This window comes from Cynoglossus semilaevis, chromosome 17, assembly GCF_000523025.1.
Source record: "Cynoglossus semilaevis isolate Cse_v1.0 chromosome 17, Cse_v1.0, whole genome shotgun sequence".
In the NCBI taxonomy this organism is placed as follows: domain Eukaryota; kingdom Metazoa; phylum Chordata; class Actinopteri; order Pleuronectiformes; family Cynoglossidae; genus Cynoglossus; species Cynoglossus semilaevis.
Window position 1 is genome coordinate 7,399,507 of NC_024323.1, and position 27,989 is coordinate 7,427,495.

General features: G+C 43.2%; 4 protein-coding genes and 1 non-coding gene across 22 annotated transcripts in view; 3 read left to right on the forward strand and 2 right to left on the reverse strand.

Annotated features, from left to right (window-relative positions):
• cacna1aa (calcium channel, voltage-dependent, P/Q type, alpha 1A subunit, a) overlaps positions 1 to 7,271 on the forward strand; it is a 53,870-nt gene extending 46,599 nt beyond the window's left edge. For 11 of the 12 annotated variants that reach the window (XM_025064238.1, XM_025064236.1, XM_025064231.1 and 8 more), the window contains 2 exons: positions 658 to 727; positions 1,772 to 5,960. In XM_025064238.1, coding sequence (XP_024920006.1) covers positions 658 to 727; positions 1,772 to 2,578 — 877 coding nt within the window. In that variant the 3' untranslated portion in view covers positions 2,579 to 5,960. Of the gene's footprint in view, positions 1 to 657; positions 728 to 1,771; positions 5,961 to 6,679 lie in introns of those variants that run through there. The other variant, XR_003052352.1, reaches the window with a different exon arrangement.
• Positions 1,077 to 1,168, forward strand: trnar-ucu (transfer RNA arginine (anticodon UCU)). Its single transcript is given in 2 exon segments — positions 1,077 to 1,113; positions 1,133 to 1,168. It is a non-coding gene; the product is annotated as a tRNA-Arg (tRNA).
• Positions 7,272 to 7,303: 32 nt separating the features above from the next.
• On the reverse strand, positions 7,304 to 8,478 carry ier2a (immediate early response 2a). Its single transcript, XM_008329701.3, has one exon. The coding sequence runs from the start codon at positions 8,358 to 8,360 to the stop codon at positions 7,788 to 7,790; it is 573 nt and encodes a 190-aa protein (XP_008327923.1). The 5' UTR covers positions 8,361 to 8,478; the 3' UTR covers positions 7,304 to 7,787.
• Positions 8,479 to 13,303: 4,825 nt separating this feature from the next.
• Positions 13,304 to 27,944, reverse strand: nacc1a (nucleus accumbens associated 1, BEN and BTB (POZ) domain containing a). 6 transcript variants are annotated; one of them, XM_017040685.2, is made up of 8 exons: positions 25,739 to 26,962; positions 20,720 to 20,873; positions 19,823 to 20,098; positions 18,988 to 19,609; positions 18,205 to 18,375; positions 17,541 to 17,646; positions 17,297 to 17,394; positions 13,304 to 16,344 (listed from the first exon to the last, which is right to left on the reverse strand). In XM_017040685.2, the coding sequence occupies exons 1-8, from the start codon at positions 25,966 to 25,968 to the stop codon at positions 16,031 to 16,033; spliced, it is 1,971 nt and encodes a 656-aa protein (XP_016896174.1). In that variant the 5' UTR covers positions 25,969 to 26,962; the 3' UTR covers positions 13,304 to 16,030. The 6 variants fall into 6 exon arrangements, with proteins under 6 accessions (XP_016896174.1, XP_016896173.1, XP_016896176.1 ...); XM_017040684.2 differs by having other exon boundaries at positions 18,205 to 18,378; positions 25,739 to 26,950; XM_017040687.2 differs by lacking the exon at positions 25,739 to 26,962 and adding an exon at positions 24,893 to 24,943 and having other exon boundaries at positions 18,205 to 18,378.
• The window catches only part of sez6l2 (seizure related 6 homolog (mouse)-like 2), a 70,293-nt gene continuing 62,352 nt past the window's right edge, over positions 20,049 to 27,989 (forward strand). The window contains exon 1 of one of the 2 annotated variants that reach the window (XM_017040227.2): positions 20,049 to 20,113. The gene's annotated coding sequence lies outside the window, so the exon portion shown is untranslated. The remainder of the gene's footprint in view (positions 20,114 to 27,989) is intronic. The other variant, XM_025064421.1, reaches the window with a different exon arrangement.

The following is a 27,989-nucleotide window of genomic DNA, read 5'->3' on the forward strand; positions in this document are numbered from 1 at the left end:
CCCCCCCCCATGGTGTCCTCTTCATCTTTTCCGCCACCAGACCATCAATGACAACAGTCCCATGAAACGCTCGGCGTCATCGCTCGGCCACAGCAGGTCAGGGCGTGGCCACCGAGACAAAGGGGGGCCAGATGACTACCACATGGACCGCGTGATACCGGAGGAGGGAAGAACAACCAGACACGGACACCGGCGAAAAGACCGCAGCCACCGCGCCTCTGAGCGGTCCCTCTGTCGTTACGCCGAGGTCGACAACGGTGAGAAAAACTCCATGGGCACATGAAGTACACACATACAGAGATGACAGAATATTCATCCAAGTCCAAATAACGTGACGTATAACTGTATGATTGTAATGTTTATTTCATGTAGTATAAAACACGTATATTCTACCTTAGTGTGTGTATATTTTTTCTTTCCAACACTTTAACGGTCAGGCCTGGGCACAGACCTCAGCACCACCACTCATTCCGGAGACCTCACGTCCAGAGACAAGGAGCGAGACAGAGATCGCGGCAGGTCCAAAGACCGAAAACACCACCACCACCATCACCACCACCACGGCTCTGTGGACAAGGAGCATTATGTGGCAGAGCGAGGCGGCGAGTACGGGCACAGGCACTCCCGCGAGTACGAGCATGAGCGTGAGCGTGAGAGGGAGAGGGAGAGGGACCGCCGCTGGTCACGATCACCCAGTGAGGGTCGCGAGTGTCTGGTACACAGACAGGTGGGATTTTGGTCCAACAGAATCAAGTTTGAAGTTTGTTTACAATAACCATTGGCTTTTTTTCAGCTGTCTATTAGCAGTCAAGTTTCACATGCTGTTGCTAAGTGTTTGATTGATAAATGTAACTTTTTTTGTAAATTACATTTATTTCTTTGTTTTAGACAAAGAAATTACAATGGTGCTAACTTAGCTTGGCTTTCTGAGCAATATCAAGCTTTTTTTGTTCTTCTGGAATTTTTTGAAACATTTAAAACAATTATTTTAAGACAGATTATGTCAGGAATGTATTTTAGTACCGTACCAAAATAACTAACACGTTGTAAAGGCACATGATCTCACTGGCATGTGTGGCTCTGTGGCGCAATGGATAGCGCATTGGACTTCTAGTTGTGAGAGGGAGAAGTGATTCAAAGGTTGTGGGTTCGAGTCCCACCAGAGTCGAATTTATGTTTACCTAAAGTTTGGAAAATGTAAACCAACACAATGCACCGTCTGCCTGAAAATAATTTAAATGGCTGTTGCACAGAGCTCTTGTTGCAACAGGGGGTGCTGTTGCCCACCAAAGTGTGCGTTGTAGTGATTTAAATGTACGTAAACATGACATGACATTACTATTTGAAGGTACGTTTGTTTACCACATTTATCCTGTGCCGTTCTTGTTGCAAAGGAAATCAACCCTCTACCCTTCTTTTCTCCTGTCGTCTTTTATTTTCTTTCTTCTGCGTGACATGTTGCTTCTCTGTGTTTGCTGCTGTTTGAATCTTCTCCGTCATGGTCTGATGTCTTTCTTTCTGCCTGTTTCCTTCACTGACATTATTATTATTATTATTATTGACTGCTGCTCTTATTATTGTTGCCGCTCTCCTGTTTTGGCTTTTTTTTTCTACCCGGACTTTTCCTGCTCTCTGTCTCGTGCCGTTACATTTTTTCCGACTCTTTTCTTTTCATTTCTTCTCCTTTCCCATCATCTACTTTACTCTACATGTTCTGTCCTTGAATTTGTGGTTCGTTCTTTTTATTTGCTTTATTTCACTTTTCATGTAGGGCAGTAGTTCAGTCAGCGGGAGTCCTGTTCCCTCAACCTCGGGGACAAGTACGCCCCGACGTGGCCGTCGTCAGTTGCCTCAGACCCCTGCAACACCCCGGCCCCACGTAACTTACTCCCCGGTGGTCCGTAAGACCATGCCCACACCACCGGGGGGACCGCAAAGCAGACCTCCTGGACCTTGCCGCTTTTCTCCAGAGCCTCCCCAAGGCCAAGGTACTCCCCATCCTGGCCCCCCGCTGACCCACCATGGCACCGCTCGCCCTGGTCATCATCCTCCATCCCGTTGGGGAGATACATGTGGAGGGGGTGGCTCCGTGGAAGGCGATGGTAACTTCTACCCCCAGGACTACCAGGACTATGAGCCCCACCATGAACCACCTGCCTACGAGCAGAGCCCCATACAGAGTGGAAACCCCACTCCACACGCACTGACCAACCACCCACTGCCGCCGCCCTCGCAGCCCCATAACTCACATCCCATTCCTGCACCCCAGACTCACCCTGTAAACAACCCACACCCACATCATCCAACCCATCCACAGTCCACTCGCACCTCTCCCAGGACTGCCCATCACGGGCCACCACCAACCACTGCCCTCACTGGGCCCGTTCAGGGCCAAGTGCAACCTGCAGCCCAGCGACGCCTTCCAAACGGCTACCGATCTTCATCACCTTCCACTCATCTCCATGGACCCCCACATTCCGGGCCCCACAAGGTCCCCCCTCCAGCTGGGCATCCCAGGGGGCCCCGCAAGGGCCTGCATGAACCCTACAGCGAGACGGAGGACGATGACTGGTGCTAGCCTCTGGGGACGGGGGACGGGAGTAAGGAGTAAAAACTGATCCATGGACCAAAATTAAAAAAAAAACAAAAACAAGAAGCTCCTGAGGAGAGCGTTGACTGCCAAGGGAAACAGTGACTTTTAAATAGTTCTCAATTCGATGTTTTTCTCTCCTCTGCTGCTCGGTGTGTCCGACCAAAGCTTGGCTGGAGGAGGGAACAGGCGTCAACATGAGGGGATGAAACTCGGACGCTGAGGCAGGGTCTGGAGAACGGTGGTGTTGGAGGAGGTACCAAACTGCCTCCACTGCCTCCTCGTGTTGTTGTTGCGTTCATCCGTTGATGCTTCATTCGACCAACCTCAACCCAGTTTTCGTGGATGCAAGCAGAAGAGCTGATGGTGACACCGGTCGCTGTGTGTCTTAAATTCTGCCTCTGGCAGTCAGCTACAGCCACTTACACGATGTCAAGAGTTGCGACTCGACAAAAGACACTTCAGAGTCAGAGACTAGAGAACAACTCTTTTTCTTCTTCTTCTTTTTTTTTCTTTTTTGCTTCTAAAAGCTAACGTCTGTTCCGTTAGCTGCAGAGAGAATCTGATCCGACGCTCCCAGCCACAAACTGTATATTGATGAGTTTTATCATCTGTGTTTTTAAAATGAGAACAAAGTTGACAATGAGCCCTCCACCTGTATGAGGTGAAGAGGCCATGTGGGTGGGAGAGTCGCGGAGTGATGCAGGGGGTTGACGAGTCCTTTCTGTTAAAAACCACAGGGGTGTTTTAAAGATGTTTACCACAGTCCCTGGAGAACCTAGAAACGAATAAAACCAACCTCAACCAATGACCTGTATGGGGGAAAAAAAGTTGGGAAGTTGGGTAAAAAAAAAAAAAAAAAAAGAACCAACAAAAACAACTGTATTCTGCAGTATTTCTTCTATTCCTGCAGTTGCTTCTTCTTTCTCCTCTTCTACTTCTTGAAACATTGAAGCTTGAATCTTTTGATGCAGTTGCACTTCACACAGCTTCGTTTTTTGTTTTTTTGGTTTTTTTTTTTGTTTGTTTTTTAGACTTTCGGAGTTGTACACCCTGTGGAATCCTGCATGAATGATACAAAAAAAATGATAATAGCAACAACGAAAATCTACTGTATGTGGGGGGGAGTGTTTCCTCAGCATTTCCGTTGTGCTCTGTAAGGGGTTTCTCTTTGTTTTTAATGTAAAAAAAGAGCCTTTCTGTTTTTCTCTCTCTCATCTGTATGACATTCCTCTTTCTATACATTCATATCTAACGACAGAGGGATGCAGTGGGAGCAGATACTTACTGTATGCATATATAGAAGATAAAAAAAGAAGATTAATTTTTTTGCTTGCTTCTCTGTATGTTCTGTGCCAAATGCTTGCCACTGATACAGCCAGAATTGCACATATTTTTGTGGAAGTGACTTTTTTGTAACTAAAGGAGATAACCTACAATGATATACTGGGAAGCAGGGTAAAGCTGAAACATAATGGTGTAGGTGATGATGGTGCACCAGTGTGATAAATTAGTAACATCTCTCAAAGTCTTCCAGAGGTTTGGGTCTGAAAAAAAGAAGAAGAATTCAGATAGAAAGAGACCAATAGAAAGGCGGAAAAAGAAGAGAAACTCTTCATTGTTGTTGTTCTGTCGATGACTGTCACGATGGATGGTTAATATGACAACACGAATATTGTGATAATGACACGTATTCCCCATACTTGGTTGTTTATTTTCTGTGTATTTCATTTGTTTGCTCAGAAATTCCCCCCAAAAAAACAGGTCAATGAGCTAAAAAGGTTTAAACATTGAATGAATTAGATTTGAAGACTTTAATTTTCCTCTTAATCACAACGAATTCACTTGCGCCAGAACTACCACATGTGGCCACGCAGCGGCAGTGTAGGACTAACTGGCCCTGTGTCTTCTTGTTCAGAGCTGTTAGCGAGGATCGTTGTACCTTTTACCGTGTGAAAACACAGGTCACGGAGTGGCACAGTGAACACTTTTTGGAAAAGAAATCCTGAGCTTTATCACCATCAACGAAACAGGGAACGAAAATGTAAGGGTTTTTTTAATTATTATTTTTAATAGTTTCTTTATTTTCATCTGCGTGTTTCTATGTGTGCCTCAAACTACCACTTCCTGTCAATAACACACGTCACTGTCGGCCCTGTTACTCTAATTACTAATGTTAATGTTATTGGGGTTTTTTTAATTGTTTGAACAATATTTTACCTGGCGGCCTAACACCTGTTGACCAGAGAATGCACCGGGAAAAAAATTTTAAAAGAGAAAAAAAAACTGCCTCAGTGTCTTTCCAACTTCAGTGGAATGTCACAGACCATTGTTTTTCACATCACTTAACTTAAAAGCAGAAAGCACACTAGGTATGTAGCTACGGTGGTGAGGTTTGTGTGTGTGTGTCTGAGAAAAAGAAAGAGGAAGAGGGCGTGTGTGTGTGTGTTATGCTTTCTGTATTGTTTCCAAAAATCTTTTTGAATTTTTAATGTTTAAGTCAAATCTTTGTTAGCGTGTGTGTGTGTGTGTGTGCGTATGTTAGAACCCCTCCTCCCCCAAAATAGACCCCTTGTAAAACCCCTAAACATTCACCATCCATCTTTGTGTCTTTGCTGCAGTGAAATCCACTAACATGCTGATTCACCACACAAAGTCTTCAAAAAGCAATGTAAAGCCGCTACGGAAAAAAAAAAAGAAGAAAATTAGGTACAAAAGATTAAACAAAAAAAAAATCCTAGTTCCAGAAATGCATGTGCTATGTGCATGCCACACCGTGGGGTAACAGTCACCTTCAGGACATAAAAGAAAAAGCAGAATAATGAAAACCAGAGGAATACAAAAAATATATATAAAAATAGATAGGTAGATGTTTTTAAAAAAAAGAAAGAAAAGAAAAAGCAATGTTTTCTTTTTTCCTTCTATTTTTGAGAACAAAAAAGTTAAAAAAAAAAAAAAAACCTTTGTGAGACTGGTAAGAGTCTCATTTTTCTTCTGTTACATGGGTTTGAGGCACAACACAACCATGTTCAGGACACTACAAAAGAACTGTTTTTATTGAAAAAAAAATAATATATGAAGAAAAGAAAGTGCAGTTCTGAATAAAAAAAGATATTCTCCCTCCTCCTGTTTGTGGGGGTCAGAGGTTGCAGGAGAAGGCCACGTCTGATGATGTATTCATTACAACTGGCTCTGGAAAATTACGATCTAACTCCTCCTCTCTCCCCTCTCTCTCTCTCTCTCTCTCTCTCTCTTTCTCTCACACACTATTATCTGTCACACTCTTAACCCGTCTCACACTATTTCTACCAGTGCATTTTGTAATTCCAAACAGAACTCTTCCTTAAGAATAAACTCCAGAGAGAATGCACGTCTGGTCTCATTATTGTCCTCCTTATTATTTTATTTTGGTCCCAAAATGTAATTTCCTTTAATAGTGACAATTTAATATTAAAATATTACACAACCAAATTCTAATTCCTTAATATGCACCTTTATTGTGATGCCCTCAAAGTTCTGTAGGTGAAAAGTTGAACTATAGAAAATGAGATGATTTTTTTGTCCTCCATTTGTACAGTATTATATTTCACTTTTACTCTAGTTTTTCTATATGTTATCTAACTTTTTTATGTTGAAGACCAGATCTACATTCATGTGTTATTGCTGAATTTTCTGACCAATATTTCCAAAGTTGACAAATCATATATTCAAAATTACATGAATAATAATCATAATAATAAATACAGAGTTTATTTGGGAACCAAAAACGCTGTGTATGGGGATTATTCCTGAAATGATCTGTAGATGATATTTGATTGTTCTATTTCTTAGTGTGGTTTTGAGTTAATCCATTCAGTAAACTGACAGCTGGTAAAATATTCAGACATGTAATTTCATTACATATTTATATTTTTAATTTTAGGTCTGATCAGCGAGCTGGGAAAATGTCAAACTTCTTCAATCTTTTTATGTTTAGGACATGCATGTGTACTGATACTAAACTGCATCTGAGGGTGGGGAAGCAGACAAGACATGCTGAGACGGCAGAGAGAGTGTGTGTTTATGTGCATGACGTGTGTTTTTTCACAGGCACATCCAGACGGTTCCGGCCCCTCCCCTCAGCTCCATGTACACTGACTGGGAGCTCAGGTTTCAGCCGGAAGAATGTGCAGCTCCCTGAGGGCCTCATGGGGCCTGACACGAGTGCACTTCCCCCCACATTCTCGACTTCATTTTCCTGTGTCTGCCTCCCTCCCCCCCCCCAACACAAACACTGCTGATAAATTCCTTTCATACTCCCCCCACAACACTTGTGTTTTGGATCAAACCAGGGGAAAATCACAGCCATAAAAGTGAGTAATAACAGTGTGTGATAGAACATCACAGACTGACGTTTTCTTGTTCTGGTGGATTAGAAATAATCCAACTGAACCCGTGACTCTGAGGCTGCAGCGTTTGACCTCTGGTGGTGGTGGTGGTCAGACCTCAGCGTGTGAAAAAGCAGACCCCGAGTGTTCCCACTGTTTCAGGCTATCCACTCAATTGTCCCCTGCTTTTGTTGTGCAAATGGTTGTGGGGGAAGGAGGCTGACTCCTCCACACCCCCATCACACCCTGACCTAACTGATCCATCTTATTTACATTCATATTTCAGCCTTATCATCATTGACTGATCCATGTGTCTCCACCAACAAAAACATCACGCAGAAATTCCTTGAATATAAAACGTGTTTTTTAATAAATACTGAGGTAGTTGTAGTCATTGAATGTTGAAAACACATCGACCATCATCATCATCATCATCTCCTCCAGGAAGCATTTCAGCTTCTACACACTCACAATGTGACAATTGCACTCGTGCTCACAGATATGTTCGAGATCACAATTGGTGTTTATTTAAGACCAGGTTCTTTGAATTGAACCCGTGTTTGTGGCGATAACCCGGAGCAGCTCCCACAGTTCACTGCGGTGGAGCCTTTTTACAGGCCAAAAGTTCCTAGCACGACTTCACGTCGACTTCCGTGATTCCTGGAACATGTCCGGGCCTGTTGGCAGCCATGTCTTGTGGCCCTGGGTGCGGAATCCTCCGTCTCTCGAGACCAGGACCCGCTGCTGACGCGACCAGGTCTACCCTGGACCGGGTAAGAAAGTTCAATTCCCCGTGAAGTGTTTCACAGCGAAGCTGAAGTGAAGTGTGTTCAACACGCCGCGACCGCTCTGTGTAGAGTCATGGTGGGGGATGGGTGCGCTGCCAGTTCACTGCTGCACTTCATGTAGTCCATTAAAACCGGAGTAACGGTCAGCTGATGAAGGCAGTTTCCTTGTTCCAGTTTTGCCTTTTTACAAGGCAAAAAGTCCGGCTCTGCTGCCTCTCTGCCGCGTCTTTTCCTGGACTGTTGGGCTGAGCCGTTGGGACACTGGTTCTCCTTGTTTTGAGCTCCGGCTCTCTCCTGCTTTTCCTCTTCCTTATCTCCCACGGATAACATGAGAGGGTTTTCGTGGGTCAACAGAGCAGGGCCCAAGAGGTCCACACGACTGGCCTCCGTTGTTCCTTGGGTAACGGACTGTTGTGTTGGTGGTGGTTGTTGACATTCGTTAACAACACTTTCTGTTTGGACCTGGGCCTCGTGATAAATGTCCCGGGCGGACTTCATGACCAGAGTCAGCAGCAGGCTGCGGTGTAGTCTCAGACCTCCACGCTGGGTCCTGGAGCTGTAGAGTTTCCCTAGAGCCACTACCATGATCCTCTTGGCCTCGGCGCTGACCTCCATGTCCGTCGGTTGTTTTGAATAAAATTCCCTTTCACTTTTACCGTGAGATCAAATATTCCCACCGCTAATTTCCAAAGCGGACACAATACAACCGGTCTTGACGACCGGGAGACTTACTTATTACCTCGCCCGCGTCACTGTGTACGTCATAGCTCATACTCCCCGCCCATTGGTCACATGTTTCAAACAGGCAACAACTGGTCAAACAACTGTCTATTTTAAACTCGCAGTGTCTCGGGTCAGTGTGGAACTACAGCGCGAGAAAAAATGTAAAGAACCTCAAATAACGAGTGCAGTATTGCGCTGTATAACTCAACATATACTTTATTGTCCCCCAAGGGTAATTGGTTTTAGTATTTAAAAAAGGCACATAGACAACTTAAGACATATAACAAAATAAACAACAATAAAATACAGTCTATACACAACGTAATACATCAGCAATCTAATTATATGATAAATAATATAGTAAAATACATACGGCCCTGGGTTAATACTAATATAGAGCTGCAATTGTACTTTGAGTGCAGATTTAGCAATGTTACAGTACAAGACCAAGCAGCAAATAAAAAATGCCGTTTAGCAGACTTACAAGTAAAAACAGCAGAGACAAATTATTTAATATACATGTAAACAAGTCAGTCTCTATCAGAATATATCCATTAACTACTAGTTCATAATCTCAGTTGTTCCTGGAAGCACTGTTTTCCCGTTTGCTGTGAAGACAATGATCATCAAACACGTAATGTCATTTTATTTTCAAGTTCCTATTTTTTATTTTGTGAAAGTAATATAAACATGTTGGCAGCAACTGGCAAATCTGATTAAGCAAGCAGATTAAGTGTTTGGTGTAACAGATTTTCTCTGCATGTCTTTTTTAAGACACACCTGGAATAAATGCTGTGATTCCACAGCCCCCAGTTAAGTGGAGCACAGTGTGAAGGCTTTCTTCCGGACTCACCCTTCCCCCAGTGTCTTACTTCCTTTGGCAGGGAAATGGAAAGAGGGAGGAGGAGGGAGATTGTGGGTTAACAAACAGATGCCCATATTAAGCACATCCTGCTTCTGTAGCGCAGACGGAGGAAAACCCATGACGTCAGCGGGAGCCCTTGTTTCCTGAAGCCATTTTAAGTAACAGTAGTAAGGACTGAGAGTGTCTGCCACTTCCCCCGGCCCAAATATGGGCAATAAAATCCATTCTTCCCACTCTGTGTTGTGAATACAAATGGTGCAATAAGTTAAAATGGCTACACATTATGTAGGGTAGAGCTGCGCTAAGTGTTGTTTAGGGTGGTTGTAAAGAAACTCCAAAACCTTTAACTTAAAAAAAAAAGTAATTTATTTTTTAAAAAGTATAAAGTTAACAATTTATTAAATATAAACAATTGATTTAAACAAAATTATATTGTCAATATCATCACACGCCTGCCTGTCAATGTTTGTCTTTATCGGCGTTTTTAATTGTCTTTCTTTTCTAATGAGTATAACAACCCACAAAATTCCCGAGTTGAATGTACTGTATTCTATCGGCGGTGAAATGGTGCCGCCGTGTGGTACAGTTATAGCATTGCATAAAATGCAGATTTACTGAAGGACTATAGCAAGACTATACACTACATGTGGCTACAGCGTCGACTGGTGCCTGCTATATCCAACATTACAATCAGTTATTTATTTATTTATTTGGCGTCATTACCACTTTTATTTCAAAACGTTTGGTGTTGCTGCTAGTAACAATAACGGATTAACATAACTACTGTAATGTAAAAAAACTATTGTAAAAGTAGTAATATATAATGAAAAAACGTGTTTTTCTTATTAAAATTTAAAATGTTTTAGAAATTTAAAGAAAACATGTTTTTTACCAAGGCAAAAGTCACTGACCATCGACACGCTATCGGGCCTGTTAGTGTCTACAAGCTAACATGAAAATGTCTTGATAACATTTTATGTTTATAATTACGTTAAAAAAACCAATGGCGTAAATATTATTTTATTTATTCATTTTAAAACTTACAGGTACTTAAAATATTCACATTTGTCTGATACGTGCGTTGTATTCATCTGATGTACATATCGACGTGAACGCTAAGTTATCTTTAGTACTGTAGTGAACGGTATATTCAAGCTGTATCGTTTCATACACTATTGTACCACTAGAGGGCACTAAAGCACAAAGTAAATAAGCCGGGCATACAAGTATTTTATCCCTTGTACGTATTTACCGGTCTAATGTGAATTGCTTTTCAAAACGCAAATTACTTTAGTTTATCAGCAATCTTCACACCGAAAAAGACTTCAGGCAAATTTGACACAAAAAATTACGATGGTGGTTTGAATATTTTTAATACCCTGAAGATACGTCTTTACACGTGAACGCCTCCAGGTGGGGGCATTGAACTGTGCAAGACACGATAACTATGATTAGAATAGATATTCCTGTGAAAAAGAAAAAGAAAACTCGAACAATGAATCTTTGAAACATTAAATAATCATTTGAAAGTGTTGCATATTCAGTACTCCGCTTTAATGCCGTCAGTATGTCCATTTTATATCCTCTAAAATAATTTTCAAAATTTATATTTTAGTCAATTTATCGTTGAGTAGAATTTACAGATTTATTTTTTGTTTTTAGTCTCTTGGTGTGTTTTCATTTGCCAACTGCTGTTAATTTGAACTTAAAATGAAGACTAACGGACAGAGAACCAAACACAGTGGCAGCCAGCAAAAATAACAAGCCACACGGAAATTGTTACAAATCTTTTATTAAGATATTCATTACTGAATCCATTTTGACATGTCATCTATGATTTGTTTTTTATTTTATTTTAATTTACAGTCGTTAATGTGCAATTACTTTGATGACGTTTGGGTCACAGTTACAGGGCTTTCACAAAGTTATTGGCACTTGGAACACAGAGAAAAAAAAAAGGAAATGAGCAGTACAAGAGGTCAACTGGAGCTACTGGGTTACAGAAGGCAAGGCGCAGGGGCAGACATGGGCCGACCGGTTACAGCACAGGTGGTGAAGAAGCGCTGTTTCTGGATAAATATATATTCCTCATGCTGTGAGCGCACAACAAACAAAGTGACCTCTATGTGTATGTGTGTGTGGTTCTATATATAATATACAGTATTAATAGTCTATACATGTATATAGCCATATTTATATATGTACTGTTAAGTGACAAGAAGGTTCCCCATGCCATGCCACAGCGTGTCCATTCAAGTGTGTAGATGCACGTGTTCTGTCGAGCGAGAACACGTGTTTGTAAATTACAGAAATGTCATTTTTTGTCCGTAGAAGAAACAGTGACAGTAACTCGGTTAACGCTCACACACCTGTCGCAGACGTGGGCCGTCAGTGACACACTTATACCTGTTTTTAGAGTCATTGTGAGTGGAGGGTAATTGTTTTCCCACAGAATGTTTAGGTCATCTCTTGACCTAAACTTTGACCTGAAAGCAGTGTAGGTGTTCAGGGTGTTCTGACCCGGTCAGTGGTGTGATGTCAGTGTTGTGTGTGTGTGTGTGTGTTCAGTCATAGCCAGTGTTTGTACTGAGAACAGGCTAACATGACTTCATGTGACTTTTACGTTGACATTTCAGTCAGAAGCTAAATAAGTCACTTCATCTTTATCTCTTATCTTTTTCAGGATTAAATAAGTCACTTCATCTTTATCTCTTATTATTCTTATTCAGGGTTAAAAAAAGCAAAGACTTTCCTCAATTAACTTTAGCACAATTAAATGTTAGCTTTGCCCTGTTGGTTAGAGATTTTCCCTCAACAATGAGCAGTTTAGGAGACGCTGCTGAAGTAGTCGTGAAGCACTTCCTTTTCAGAAAAAAAAAAGTATTTAATTGTTGCACTTCTTTAAAGGCCAAAAAGACTTGGTTTGACCACATTTATGTCCACGTTGGACAAATTAATGACTTTTGTATCATCTATTTAAATCGATTACAACAAACTGCAGTTCTACTGTTAATGACTCCAGCTGGTGACGCGCTCCCTATCTTTGAAAACTTAAAGATTCACCTTAGTGTCATTGTATTTCAAGTGAACGCCACTGTTTACAACCCCCCCACCTTATACTTTATATTTAACCCAAAAATGTTGATTTGCAAATATTTAATATGTCCGTCCTTTCACTTCACTTTTATTCTTAAACTTGTGCTGCTAATTATAAACAGCTGCTGAACACACTTTTATCGCAGTGATGATAAAGATCTGTCCAAAGTTGAATCTCTGTCTCCTGTGTGTCATTTAAACAGCGTTTTATCTCCAACAGTGAGGGCAGAGGTCGGCGATCTTTAACACCTTTATCATTTTACCACTAAATAAAAATTCACCGAGACCTGCACACACACTGCCAACGGTTTACAAGAACAGTGCAGTGCATGAAGATTAAAATACTGTGGTCATATTACAGAGGTTAGATTTAGACGAAGGAAGTGGTTTCTAGTTCTTCTTCCTGTTGTATCACAGGAAAAAAAAACAGATTTCTACAGTTTAAGAAATTCCAACACTGCTGCTGAAACTAATCTTAGGTAGAAGAGGACAACGATGTTACGTTGTTTTTTCAGCAATTCGCTGACACTACCTGACGTCGTGCGTCTTCTTTGTATGTAAATCACGGTGAATTTGGCCCAAAGTTTTTGCTCCGTTTTTATCACAAATACCAAATATCATTCTACATGCAGCCGACACACAGGGGCCCAGGGGCCACGGGTCTCAGACCTCTTCCCTTGGGTGAAAATGTTGTAGTAATTGTGAGTTTAGATATGAATATTTATTTCTACTACTATTCCCACAATTCTGCACTCTGCTGCCCCCTGCGTCTGGAATCAAAACTCTTCTGAACCTTGAGAAGTCATGTGATTTTGGCCTTAAATGTTACGACTACTTCACACTGACTAAAACCGACCACACAGTGACCATTTCAGTTTGGACACTTCATGTGAAAACCGTTGTCATTTGTGATATGTGTTGGTTATTTTTTAAACTGTCTCCAACCTCGTCCAATGAAATGCCGCCCGTCCTGACCCTCAGTCAAAACAGATATTTATTCAAAGTGAGGCTTTCCCGGTTCAACTAAAATTATACTTGATAAAGAAACCGCCATTGTTCAGCGATGTCACAAAACCGTATGCATAAGTCCGACGGCCCTGGGAAGACCGTGCTCTCCGCATTTAAACTACAATCTCTGAGGTATGAGTTCTGGGGCTTTCAGTTGTGTGAAAATATTCAAGTTTTAACCGGCTGAGGTTTTTAGCTGTAACGTCATGTGATATCGAAGCAGACCACTTCACTGACGATGACCGACAAAGTATGAGCCACGAAGAAATGTAGTCATGGAAAATGTCACAAAAACATGAATTTTCTTTGTTTGTTTTCGTGCAGAAGCGCTCTCTGTGGAACACACACATGGATGCGTTTGTGGAAGTGAAACACGACACCAGCTGCGTGAAGGACAGGAAGCACAACAGTCTTCAAACATACTCAGGAGGTAAGAGGTGGGGGAGGTAAGGGGGCGGTGCCTGTTTGGCATCTACAGTCAAATGCAAATTTGAGGTTTTATTGTCATTATACTTACAAGTACTGCATTTTTTTTTGTTCTTTCCCCAATGCTCCCTGTCAAAGCACCTTAATGAACTCATTCCAAAACAAATAATAACAATAATATTAAAGTAGAGAGAGCTCTACCTCACAAGGTCAAAATCAGATCAATCGATTCAACTTCAGTTACTTTTTACTTTGAACCGTGTCAGTCTCTAGAAAAATGAATCTTTTTTCAGAGAGACATCACTCGGTCAGTTTTTTTTGTTTCTCCTCAGTCATGAATTAACCTATAACCAGAATTAAAAAAAAAACAACTTTCAAATCTACTCGTATTCTTCCTTCAGGAAGTCACCATCCACTCAGGGAGATTTTTCCAACACGTCACGATCACACATCCAGCAACACTTGGGACACGACTCAACAGTCTGGGTGGTTATTTACAATAGGACTTTTGTGCCACGTTTCTAGGCGAGGAACACAGGGCAGACAAGGACATAAAAAAACAAAAAAACAAATTTCACCTAAAGGGATTCAAATGCTACACACATTTTCTTTTTCATTTCTAAAAAGGTGCACAAACCACTGGTTCTTGTCATTAAGGTGCGGGAACCTGCACCTCCTCTCACGGAGGGTGCAAAAATCCTAGCTCTAACTCCAAAGAAACTCAACCTGTTCGGAGTTTCCACACTTAAGGTGGCATAGTAGACACGTAAATAAACTACATACCAGTATAAACACAGGCCAAACATGGAGATGGAGAGTACGCCTCACATGGCATGTACCATAAAACCTGTCTGACTCTGGCAAACTCTTCTCTATGATGTGACGACTTCCACTAAGCTTCTGGTACTGATATCGTTTTTAATTAAAGGCACATTCTACTATTCCACTATTATTCCATAAAATGTCAGCAGTCCTTTTCTGTTTCAATAATATTAGTATGATTAAAAAAATAAACTGTTAGATCCACAAAGCCTTCTTCCTATTTCTGCAGGTGAACGCTGCTCGTTCCAAACCTAACAGGTCGAGCCTTCGATCTCGTTTATGCAAACAGACGATGAAATGTTTTCAAAAGTAGCAGTTCAACTGCCCATTCCATCACACTGCGCTTACAAATGAAAAAAAAACAAAACAGAAAAAATCCACCACCGTGGGACCAATGACGAGAGTGCGTTCTTGCAAAAATAATCACATCTCCTTGTTTGACAAGACCTCGTTCATTAAAACATGAAGATCCAGATTTTAAAACAAACCTTTTCACTCTCTACGTCCTTCACACCATACCAGGCATGGGCTATCATACATAAATATAGTTTGTCTTTGAAAAATAACATGACCCTCTCTGATTACCTGCTGCCAATTCAAACGTCTCTACAATCTTCTCGGTAAAAAGCTTTTCCCTCGTCTCTGGATCACGTTTCAGTTCACAGACAAACGTGCTAAAAATGAGGAAACCAGGAGGAGAAGATCTACTAGTGTAAGACACTGCACAGTGAAACGCTTGGATGGGACTCGGCGATCCGCAGGGAGGTTATGTGGAGTAAAGAATACTTGCAGGGTGACGTGTGGAAGATGGGAGAGGAGGAAGAACAAGTAGTGTTCGTGTTTTTTTAACTCCAAATCCTTTGTCAGTGGAGCCCAGTCCTCTGGAACACGTGGTGTCAGTCAGGGATGGAGAACGCCGACACTGACGTCGACACTTACATTCAATATTTTTTTGCCACCTCTATTGCTCATCACTCCCTCGTCTCCTCCTCTAGGCTTCACCAAAGTTCCCCCAGACGCCTGCATGTCAGGGAATGTATTCATTTATCAACAGTGGCTGTTTGTACACACTTCAAAAACACACAAAGGGGGAGGCAGAGATCGGTTAGGGTGACGCCAACTCTCTCTCTCTCATTCCTCACCTTTGTCCAAAGTCTTTTTATACGTCAGGTTAAAACCAACCCCAGCATGTAGCATAGACAGTCATATGGTAGATATCAGTGTGGGCTAAAGAGTGAGGCGGCAAGCAGAACTGGGGTGTACTGGTGTGTGTGTGTGTGTGCGCACATGTGTGTGTGTGTGTACGTGTGTGTCACCACATTTCAAACTTCCCCCAACACAGTGTTTAAAATAATGGTCCTCCGTCTCCACCAACACCTGGTAGAGATTCACCTGAAGAGCCGCCCGACTCCACTCCACCAGTACTGCCAGCTCCCTCCAGGGAGGCGGGGTCGAACGCCTGATCAGCGCCCAGGGCATCCTCCTCCGTCTTGACGCCGTCAGGAAGGAAAGCGGAATAAGCGTCGCTCTCTGCCATCAGTAGCTTCAGCTTTGGGATCCAGCTCTTGCGGACCACACGCCGGGCATTGGTGCACATGTCAGCAGCGATGGCGTTCATCTCGCTCTCTTTGAAGCTGGTGGCAAAGTTCTGGCAATAAACTGAGGCGGAGAAGGAACAAAAGGCATGGCCTTATTGGAGGAGCTACCGAAAAATCAGATTAAGAAGCGCTCACAAGTTTGAACTGGAACATTCACTTCATAATCCACTGAAGACAAAATAGAGCTTGTAAAATAAAAACTTTTATCCCATCATCCTCAGTTACTATTTTGCTGCTAACTCTATTTGTGCATACAAAAGATTTCACATTACCTCAAACCCACACTTTTACCAAATTAGCTACAACAGTTATGGTGCATATATAAATATATATAATAAAATGAACGTTTGCTGTCAAATTTTCATTCCTATTGATCAATTCAGTCATTAACCATAATGAATACAAATTGAAAACTTGAATTATTAATTAATTAGTAATCTATTAGTTATTAATAAAATACAAAACAAACAGATTACCACATTGTTAATGTGTTAATAAATAATTTATAGTCATCAATAAATATGTTTCTTTATGTGTCTTTTAAAGGTTAGTTATTTCAGTTCAAGTGTTGGCTCTTTTCAGCAATAAACTCACACTCACTGTTTACATTCACCCTGGATGACCTTCTGTACTGAGGGCGTAGCACACGTTCTGAACTCTTACCTATGGAGTATAGGTTGCCCTCTAGTGGTCACTGCGAGTTACTACCGTTCAAACCAAATCTTTTAGTGAAAAGAGCTGAATAATCTGACATGTTGTTTTTAAATTTAGAACAAAATTGTCAAATATCATGTTGTAATTTGCATGACAGTGTCATGTTTTTGTCCAATATGCAACTCCTGTTAAACCCAGAAAATAAAACACTAAAACTCAAGCATGTTTAAGTACCGTAAATTAATAAATCAAATGGCACTTCTGCATACAGATTGATCTTTTTCACTATGTTCTATATTCAATGGCCCAGAATCTTAAACGATAAAGAATGATTCATTATCATTTTTAGCTTCACTCACATTTAACTGCATGCAGGACTCTATTGTCCAGCGGCTTGCGGCTCGGGTCGTTGGTGGATGACCGTATGCCAGTGCCGCAGCTATTGGCCAAAGTGTTCCTGCAGCATCAAAATAAAATCAATAAAACACAGAACATGGTAAAATTAAAAAAAAGCACTTACAATTTTACTAGAAATTAATGCTGAATTTTCCACTAAACACATGCTAAAGTATATAAACACCGACAGAGACTCAAGGAACAAACCTGTCGAAAAAAGCAGCCAGCAGTCTTCTCAGCAGCACCTTGTGTCTGGTCCCTGCGCTCACATGACAGTTCATTAGCTGGGCTCGTGATATATACACAGACGTTCCTGCAGCAAGTGCAAATGAAAGACATCAGCCATTAAACTTGAATCACAATGTGCCACCGTAGCCCACGACAACTGTGTTCTCACTACAGCAGGGAATGTTTCACCATCTCTGTTTACTGTGGCTACAATCTATTTTTTTTCCGTGTAAAATTAGCATCTTCATCCATTGGTAAAAATTAATCTTGCTTTTCCCCCTTGATTCTCTTGTTGTTGTTTAAATTCTGTATCTGTCACATGTAGTTTATGGAGAGTTTGTTACCGAGCCTGTGAGATAACAGCGACTGTCACGACATGACCTTGACATATGCACACAATGAATCACATGTGCAGTCGTGCAACGCAATCTGCATGCCAATGCCAATGCAAAGCCCAGTCATCTGAGGACAAGTTCCTCTGCTCCTGTACACATATCAGAGCCATCGTCCTTGTCCCTGTCCACTCCCTAGTATCAAGTAACACTGGCTAAGCTGCTGGATTACTTTATTCTTCAGCTGTGTCTGTTCTACAGGCTAACCATTGTACGGTATGCCAAACAGACAGCGCAGTATGAAGACCTACCTGAGACTAACTCTAGTTTCTCAGCAGGGTCTCCATCCTCGTAGAGTTTAGGGTGACAGCGGTTGCCTATCTGTGCGATGAGCTCCGCGGGCAGACACGTCAGATCTCTGCCTCTCATCCTACCCCGCGTCTCTGTGTGGTCTGGTAGAGCTTCCACACGCTCGCCAGCAGCTGCTGAAACACAATGAAACCACTTTAGGATGAAATGAAAAAAAAAGAAACTTTATTTGTTTAATTTATAGACTGATTTAGAAATGGATGCCTGCATTAAAACCACAGAAATTGGGACCGAGGCTAAGGCCGAACGAGTTACGACCTAATTATTCATTCATCCTCTGTGAGAAGGTTAAATGGTAAGATCAAGGTGAGGTAGGTGGGAAAGGAGCATCCACCAAAGACTAAGAACAGTAAGGCTGCAGGGAAACAGTTTTTGTAGTAGTGTAGTAAGTAGTCATCAGTATCATGGGACATCTGCAGATAATGTTTGGAAATATTAAGGGAGTCAAAATGAATGCATTAATTGAGTTAATTATTTTTGTGAAATAACTTTAGATTAATTTTTTTTAAATATTTTTAATGCATGCAAAGAATGATGCAGGCATTTGTTGTTGTTTTGCAGGGATCTTGTAAAGAAACATTAAACTGAATCAAGTGCAGTTTCCCACAGATTTTTTTTCTTCTTTTTTTGTAAAAAATTATGTCAATAATTAAGAAGGTAAGCCAGGTGGGATCAACTACATTTTAATTAACAACACTGCGCTAACGTCCTCTTTCCTCCATTACCTGCAGCTCCCATGTTGAGCATACTGTACATGGTATACATGTTACAGATTTGCCGATATTGTTCTTCGGCACATTCATCGGTCCCCTCTTCTTCCTCCTCATCATCATGGTAGCTGATGGGTGAGTCACTAGTGTAGGTACTCAGGGTGCCGGGGCTGGCGCCCTCTGACATGCCCAGTCCTGCTGTGGAGTTTCCATTTGTGCTGGCATTTCCACTTAGCCCGCCACCGGACGCCATGCCCGTCGCTGTGGCACTCATACCCACGGCCAGGCCGAGGCCCCCAGGGCTCTGGATGGCACTGCCACGCACTGCCTCCTGGGAATAACGAGCTGCTTTCCGAGCACCCCCCCCTCCAACTGAGCCCACCCCACCTCCATCCCGGCTGCTGCTGCCCTCCCACAGCCGCTTGGCCACAGGGGTGCACACCACCGAATAGGGAGTGGCGGCTTCTGGCTGACTGGCCGGCTGCTCTGCCTTAACTCTCGACACCAAAGGCAGCGGGGTTAGGCAGGACACAGGTCGCGTTGCATTGTTATTGGTCTGAGTGACGGGGCTTTGAGGCTCAGAGGGCGGAGCCTCCTCTGTATGAAGGCCCTGGGAGTCGCAGCTCGGGGAGGAGACCTAAAAACGACATCATACTTGTAAATGAACATGGTCAAAATTATTGATAGCAGGTTGCTGTGCATTGTAGAGAAAATAATTAGCTTCAGGGACGTGTGATGTGTTTATTTATGTAAGTTAGACACAGAAAAGACAGAGAGCATTTTTTTATTCTCAGGACATTAGTCCAAACAGTTGACTGAGCAAGTGTCTGTAAACCACTTAAACCTTTACCTTGAGGAAGAATTCAGTGCCTTTTTCCATGATCTGCTGAATCTGCAGGAAGCCAGCAGTGTACATGAGAAGAAACTGGTCCCCCACAGTCATGCTCAGACGGCCTGTGTAGCAGAAAGCTAGAATCTGCTGGAAGCTCTGGGGCTGGACTGCAGGTGGGAGCTCCACAACCGTCGGGCTGGGCTCATTGTTGGATCCACCTACACCATTGCTGCAGTTACTGCTGAAAAGGTCCCGGAAATAAGAACTGCTGGCAGCCAGAACAGCCCGGTGAGCCTAAAAGGAAAGGAGGTGAGTCAAGTTTCCTTTTTTTTAGCTGCATTTAAGATGTGCTAGGTATGTGCTCGTCCTTTTTTATTCTTCAAATGTCTTAGATCAATACTTTGCTCAGCAAGAAATTGCATTAGATAAATGCACTGTTGTGACACACAGAGGCCAAATTACAAGATGAGACAAAAACCAGTGATTAAGTCAAACTTGAAGACACATCTTAGTCCACGTCTGTACTCAAAGAGTAAACAAGGGGAGAAACAGTTTTCTAAACAATAAAATTACATTTATTTTGCCAAATTATAACAGTAAACAATGATTAAAATACATAGACATCTATACTTAATTGTTTATTTCCCTCTTGCATTAATGTGTTAAATTTTGTCATCAGTAAATATAGGTAAACAGGTGCTTAATTATAAAATACTAAGCTCAGAAATGTATTTAATTTACCAGGTTTTTATAGATATACTCTCTTCAATTATAACTACAATTAGAAAGAAAGTAAAAAAACAAAACATCTCCCTCAGTTCTTTCCAACTGTGTCTGTGTCTACATTTCCCATGACTTTAAACAGCATGAAGGATAGTTTGCTTCTCGTAAAAACAAATACAAAACTCTGAGTACCTTAAAAGTATGACCTTTGACCACCACGGACACATCACAGTAGAGGCCCTGAAGTCGCTGCTCATTCAGACACTCTAAAATGTTGTTGCCGAAGTTTGGGATCGCCATCTGAAGAGTCTGGGCCATGGTGCGCCTTCGCACACCACTGAAGGGTCTGGTTGGTAAAGAGAGTAGAAATATTAAATAAATAAATGTGGAGTATAATGACATTTAGTACACTTCCTAGACCACAAACGTACAATTTTCAGTCTTCATTGTCTTTTACAAGGATGTAAAAGTGTTATAAAAGGTCAGTCACTGACTGTCACTAGTTTGCTACTCTTTGGCATAGTTGTTTATAAATTAAGAATGCAAGAAAATATCGCAGTATATTGCAATATATTGCGTTGTCCGTCCCCGTATCATGCTACATATTGTATCACTAGATATTTGCCATTACGCAGCCCTACTGGAAATACAGTCCTATTGCGACATAGGTCAACTCTGGACTGTTTGCTTTGCCTCATAACAAGCTTATAATATTGCTACAAGTGCTATGCAACATGATCTGCTTCCTTTTGCAAGTTTGTCCAGTTATTGTGAGTTAGAAAAGCATATGTTCTGTTGATTTTATATTGGTGAAATACTCCTGTTTCCATCAGTTGCTTTGATTACAGTCTATTCCTGTCATGGAAGCTTGGTCACCTGAGTCCTGGGAGGGTGTACGGCAACTACTTTGGTAATAGATACACTGTCTGCAGGAATTTTAATAATGACCCAATGTCACAGTGCTGATGTGGGTTAAAGCTGTGGTTCCCAAACTTTCTCTGCAGCCCTTTTGTTGATAGTAACATTGTCAGGGCCCTTCACATCATCGTGTTCACAGCTATTTTATTTTTGTACACTGTAATTCCAACAGTGTTTTCCGAGAAGAATAACCCACTTTATTTGCTATTGTATTTGTACAGACACACATACACACTATGATTGTTGCTCTGCTTCTTTGGTATGTGGTGAAGTCTGAAGAAACTGGGAAGAAGTGTAATAGAGTGGTGGCAAGTTTTTTAAGTGAACATTAATCTTTAAGGAGCCGCACGTCATTTCAGCCTTGCAGTACTTGTTATTGCCAGAGGCAACAGAATGCCCTTTTAGTATCTGTATCATTAAAAAGACAGTGTCCTCATAAAACTGGGTCATGGTCTGCTATTCTGCGTGCAAACGTGTGTGGTCTAAACAAACATCACGTAATATGTTCCCAGTCACTTCCTCAAACAGACTAAGCAAACAAATCTTTTTGCTATGCATGTGTTGGAGGCTTTTCTTTTGTTCTGTAAACATTTCCCTGAACAATATGGAGAGGAACAGTAGCATGTAAAATGTATGTGGTGGTGGTGATGATGATGATGATGATCAGGAGTGTGCATGCATGACTATGGCAGATGATTACGCATTCTGTTACTTCAAATGATGCAAAACATGCACAAACACACAGATATACACCACATAAAGACAACGTTGAAAATAACATGGATTCAAAATCACGGAAGCCACGTCCATAACAAATATACAACCAAGTTTGGTGTGTCTAGCTAACAAGGGCTGGAGTGAGCCACACCATCATATCCAAAGCCTTTGGTTTGGGTCGTAGCCAAGCTCCAGGGTAAAGAGAAATACTCCCTTTGTCTCCGTCTCACTCAAGCTCCCTCTCCCTCATACTAAAACACAGATGCGCACACACAAACTCAAACAAACCCACAAAAGGCACACTGAGTCACACACAGACATAAGACAATACTGCTTGTTTACAGTTTGGCGAGCCAAAGTGAGCACACATGTATGCACTGAAAGACACACGAACACAGGCCTGAGAGCTGGGTGTGTTTGCTCTGTTTGCACTGGCACTGAGAGAGACTGCGACTGTGTGTGTGTGTGTGTGTGTGTCCTTACATCACCAGGGGCAATTGGGTCTGCAGATATGATGGCAATCATCAGTTCAAGTGTGAGTTAGTAAAAATAGATGACCCATTGAAGTTGGAAACTGGTAATTGTAACGTACATAAGACTTTATATTTTTAAGTTTTAAAAACTTTATTTCAAGGAGGACTGACTTTACAGTAAAAAAATATATTAAGGGCCTAGTGGTCCTCCTTTCATTATTTCAGCCAATTTTAACAAATTATGATTTTACAAACAAATTTTAACTTTTTTTTGTTCACATCAATTGTCTCTGTTGACATGGCATTTGAATCCCCACTGTCTTAAACAGTTTATTGGAATTGCTGGTTAGGACAGGGAGCAATGCAATAGTTACTGCAAAGGTTGTGTATACTTTAAACTTTTTCCAAGTCAGTTTCCCCAGTGGTTTCTTAGAAAAGTCACCAAGAACTACTCCTTCTTCTAACCCTTTGTTCTTCATCTAAGAACTGATCTTACCCTCCCCCCCCCCACACACACACATTTAAAAACAATATAGAAATATTAATCAAATTGTTCTTTGTACAGTTCAGTAGATATTTAATGTCTTGAACCTGTCTTGTAATTGTTATTGTCTTGTAGTTTGTTAATATGAATGAGCTAGCACACCATCAACTGTTCCTGGTTGTGTTCATTGTGTCCGTGATCATAATAATATATAATAACATCCAAAATATATGATTAAATAGTCGTTTGACCATCCCATACAGTACATCAAGTTCTCTGGCCACATCAAAGCTGTTGAAGGGACTCAGATCGGCCCCAGAGCTGGACTCTAGACACCTATGTTATTGACTTCATTGACAATGAATGGCCTGTTGATGTATGATGATCTTCACCAGCATGTGTATTGTAAAAAGCTGTGTAAATACTGTCCTGTTTATCCAGTTTTACACTTCAACACACCATAGACTCGTGGGGAAGGTACAGTAACTGTGGAATCCGTGGTGCAATTGGCACACAATGCATTCTCTCTGTGGGCATTTCCTGGTTCTTATGTGCCCATGCCTGCATAGCTGAGCTGATCAAGTCAGGACAGACAGGCCTGATCCATGACTGTTTTTATATGAGCTGGCAAAGAATGGGCAGCAAAACACAGAATTTATTACATTATTTTTTTAATAAAGTTTCCCCGAACCTTTATGTGTTTATTGATAATAAACGAGGATAAGAATAGGGCTTGAGAACTACCGCGGTGTGCCAGTCTGTACACCGCGGTAGTTCTCCAATGTCCGCTGGCACCGCAGCCGGGAGGGGGGCGACAAAACATGGGTGAAACCCGGTCACAGCGACAGGGTGTTACAGTAACAAGACGACTTGTCAAAGTAAACAGCATTTAGGTCTTGGCCGTTTAGTTATTTCTAATTAATGCTTTCCTTTTTTTACTGGTGGCAGATGTTGGTGAAATATTTACAGCCCTATTCCATCTGCAGCAGGCCTACAGAGCTGGCTAATAGCTGCTAAGCTAACGGTACAGTTAAATATTTTGGGTTCGCACCGTCCAGCCTCATGTACAATGTCAGGCATTTCCTAGGCCAGTTGACTTATTCACAACCATAAAACAACAACACACTTACTGACTGTGCCGATGAGGTAGTAGAGCTGGCTGCGACGCCGGCTGTCAAGCCCAAATGTTGCTTATTTAATTATTTTGGTGATGGGGGAAATCGCTGCCCCTGCCATTCTTCATTCTACCGACATCAACAGGTCATCCCAGGACACGCAGCAGCAGCTACGGCGGCGGCGGCGGCGGCTGAGGGCGAGCCAGACGGAACCAGTGCCTCACAGAGCGGGGGGTGGTGGGAGCACGTATCAACAACGAGGCACAATTCTTGAACCACCGGCGCTCACAGGAATAGCCGTGCCAAAAAGGTGACTGAGAAGACCGCCATCACCTTTTCACATACGTGCGAGAAGAGGCTCGTGGTGTTAACCGTTAAACTACAAACACCGCTTACTGTTGGCCAAAAGGCGCCGATATTTCTGTCCCGTAAAAACAAAGTTCATCCCCGGACACCTTTTTTTCTGAACACACGTTCTTTCCAAACTTTTACTGTACTGTATCCTTAACTTGGACCACCTGGAGATAACGACCACCGTCGCAGACACCCCCTGCTCCTCCCCCTCCCACTCCTGTTGCTGCTGCTGCCGCCGCTGGCGGATCCTTATACGACCCCGGCGACAGGACGCCCTCGCTGTAAAGTCAGACACATTACTCACCTCCCTCGCCGGGAAGTTGATGTAAAGAGAGCGGCGGGGGTCGGGGGGGGGGCGCCGCCGCCCCCCCCCCCCCCCTGCCCCCCCCCCCCCCCTGCCCCCCCCCCCCCCCCCTGCCCCCCCCCCCCCCCCTGCCCCCCCCCCCCCCCTGCCCCCCCCCCCCCCCTGCCCCCCCCCCCCCCCTGCCCCCCCCCCCCCCCTGCCCCCCCCCCCCCCCCCCTGCCCCCCCCCCCCCCCTCCTGTTGCTGCTGCCGCCGCTGGCGGGTCCTTATACGAACCCGGCGACAGGACGCCCTCGCTGTAAAGTCAGACACATTACTCACCTCCCTCGCCGGGGAGTTGATGTAAAGAGAGCGGCGGGGGTCGGGGGGGGGGCGCCGCCGCCCCCCCCCCCCCCCCCTGCCCCCCCCCCCCCCCTGCCCCCCCCCCCCCCCCCCCCCTGCCCCCCCCCCCCCCCTGCCCCCCCCCCCCCCCTTCCTGCCGCCCCCCCCCCCCCCCCCCTGCCCCCCCCCCCCCCCCCTCCTGTTGCTGCTGCTGCCGCCGCTGGCGGGTCCTTATACGAACCCGGCGACAGGACGCCCTCGCTGTAAAGTCAGACACAGTACTCACCTCCCTCGCCGGGCAGTTGATGTAAAGAGAGCGGCGGGGGTCGGGGGGGGGGCGCCGCCGCCCCCCCCCCCCCCCTGCCCCCCCCCCCCCCCTTCCTGCCGCCCCCCCCCCCCCCCTGCCCCCCCCCCCCCCCCCCTGCCCCCCCCCCCCCCCCTGTGCCTGCTGCGCCCGCCGCTGGCGGATCCTTATACGACCCCGGCGACAGGACGCCCTCGCTGTAAAGTCAGACACATTACTCACCTCCCTGGCCGGGAAGTTGATGTAAAGAGAGCGGCGGGTTCAGAGGAGGCGACGCAGCGCTCTCTCTCCGCACTTTTCCCCGCTCCTGCTCCAGACAGCCATTCAGTGTGTGCGAAACGCCGACAGTAGAGCCATGGAGGGCGGTACAGTATCCCGGGGGATCGCGGAACACAGAGCCACCGATCGCACTGTGCAGGAGAGGAGGAAGACGAGCATGACGCGCTCGTCATTCAAACGCATGATCGCTCCGAGCGCAGCCTCGGTTTGGGAGGCGGGGGGAGTCCCATCCCATCCGACAGTGTGGGGTGTTTGCGCATTGGCACAGGAACAGCAGCATTAACAAACCTGCAAGGAGAAATGGATCGTCTCTCATTGCCCCCTTTGTGCTCCCCCTCCCCCCTCCGTCTGCCTCTCTCTCCCTAACATAGGTTTGAGAAGATTAGGAAAAGTAGGCCGCATGTGTCCATTTAACTTGAGTGAACTCTGGGTCGCAGTACGGCCGCGCCCCAAACAAACTGAAAAAAAAATTATGTGAAAGAATGATGTTACAAGAAGCACTTGCCCTGCTTAACATTGTTATTGCGTAACATTATTTCAAGCGCCAACTTGTATAAAGTGGACATTTATTTCCTCAACTGTAATGACTCGCAGAGATACTCGGGCTCGTCACTGTAAGATCCTTTAAAATAGAGACTAAAATAGACTGAGTAAGTGATACAAACCATATCTCTAACAGATATAGGTCTGAGAAACAGGAAAAATGTTTAGTTCAACACAAAAATCTCCATTTACTGACATTTTTGCAGTTAAATCTGTGGAGAGATTTAAGGAAACATTTGTGTAGTTCTTTATGTCTCAGAGAATGTGAACGTTACATTCTCATTGCTCTGTTTTTCTATTTAAAAAATGTGTTAAATATCTGTGGCACAAATAATGACAACTACATTTTACTCTAAAGAAAGCCATTATAAAGCTATTGAAAAAGTACATTTAACTATTAGTAGAATCTTTAAAGTTAATGAGTTCTATTTTAGGCGAAGCCTGGATGTTGTTGCACCACCTAGTGGCAGCTTATGAACCCTCAGCGGTGCATGGACCCCGCTCGAGGAATCCCTGATCTACAGCATTTAAACTCATAACATGCAAGAATGGCAACTACCAACACCACTAGGAGGCCCTACTGATAATATCTGGGTTTTTTTTGTTTGTTTGTTTGTTTGTTTTTTTGCAGTGACTGAATATCACTGAATATAGCAAAAAACCGACTTTGTGTCATGCATGGTCTACCTGAGTCTGTGTGTAATCTCAGCAGTTATCCTTGACGTCTGGTCATCACTAAGCTGTTGGCATGAGGAATTAATATGTAAAATGTTGTCAGTGTCAGTGTGGACAGTGTGTGGGAATACAAGCAGTTAAGAATCTTGTATAGGTAAACGTACAAGTTCTTTCAAAGCCCATTTGTTTTGAAGGAAATAGTTGCACGATTATACATATATCACCCATGTATAATTTAGTGAGATTAAACCTTAACTTAATTGGATCAAACCTCAATATGTATCCCCTTTAAATCATTCTTATCATTTTAGATATAACAACCACCAACCACATAACCACTGCCTTCTACTGATGGTCACTGAAAAGTAGTGTTTTTTTAACAGTTGATGAGGGTTACTGTGGTTGTGTGTACCCTTGCTGTTCCCGGTTAAAGAGACACATTTAATTTGTCTAGCAAATAAAGATGGGAAAGATTAAGACTGAAGGAATCTGTCAGGACAGAGTGCCTGGTCAGATTCCACGTTTTCCTGCTGCCGGCCCCTTGGCACTGAGACTGGCAGCAGAATGCTGTGACTCCGTCCCAGCAACAGCATCACAAATTTGGGCAGGCTGCTGTGCGATTCACAGCCAATCGGAGCATGTACAGTCTCAGATCACTCTCTTGTTAGCCAATAGTCAGTATGGAACTGCTGAGAGTTATCCCTCCCAGATGTGAATTCCCTGCCAGCCACAACGTACACAAGTGTAGACCGAAATATGCGATTCTGTCTTAAAGACAGAGCATGTATACACATAGTGACTGTAAATATGAATATGTAAATGTGTGTGAGACAAACCCGAGTCAAAATAACGTTTCTGTGTGGCGAGTTGAATTACGGTACTGAGAAAGTTTACGTTAGCTTCATTAAATAACTTAAGTTCCAACGTTTTACAGCTTGGTCCTAAGTCAACCTTAATTTACACAGAGCGTTGTCTC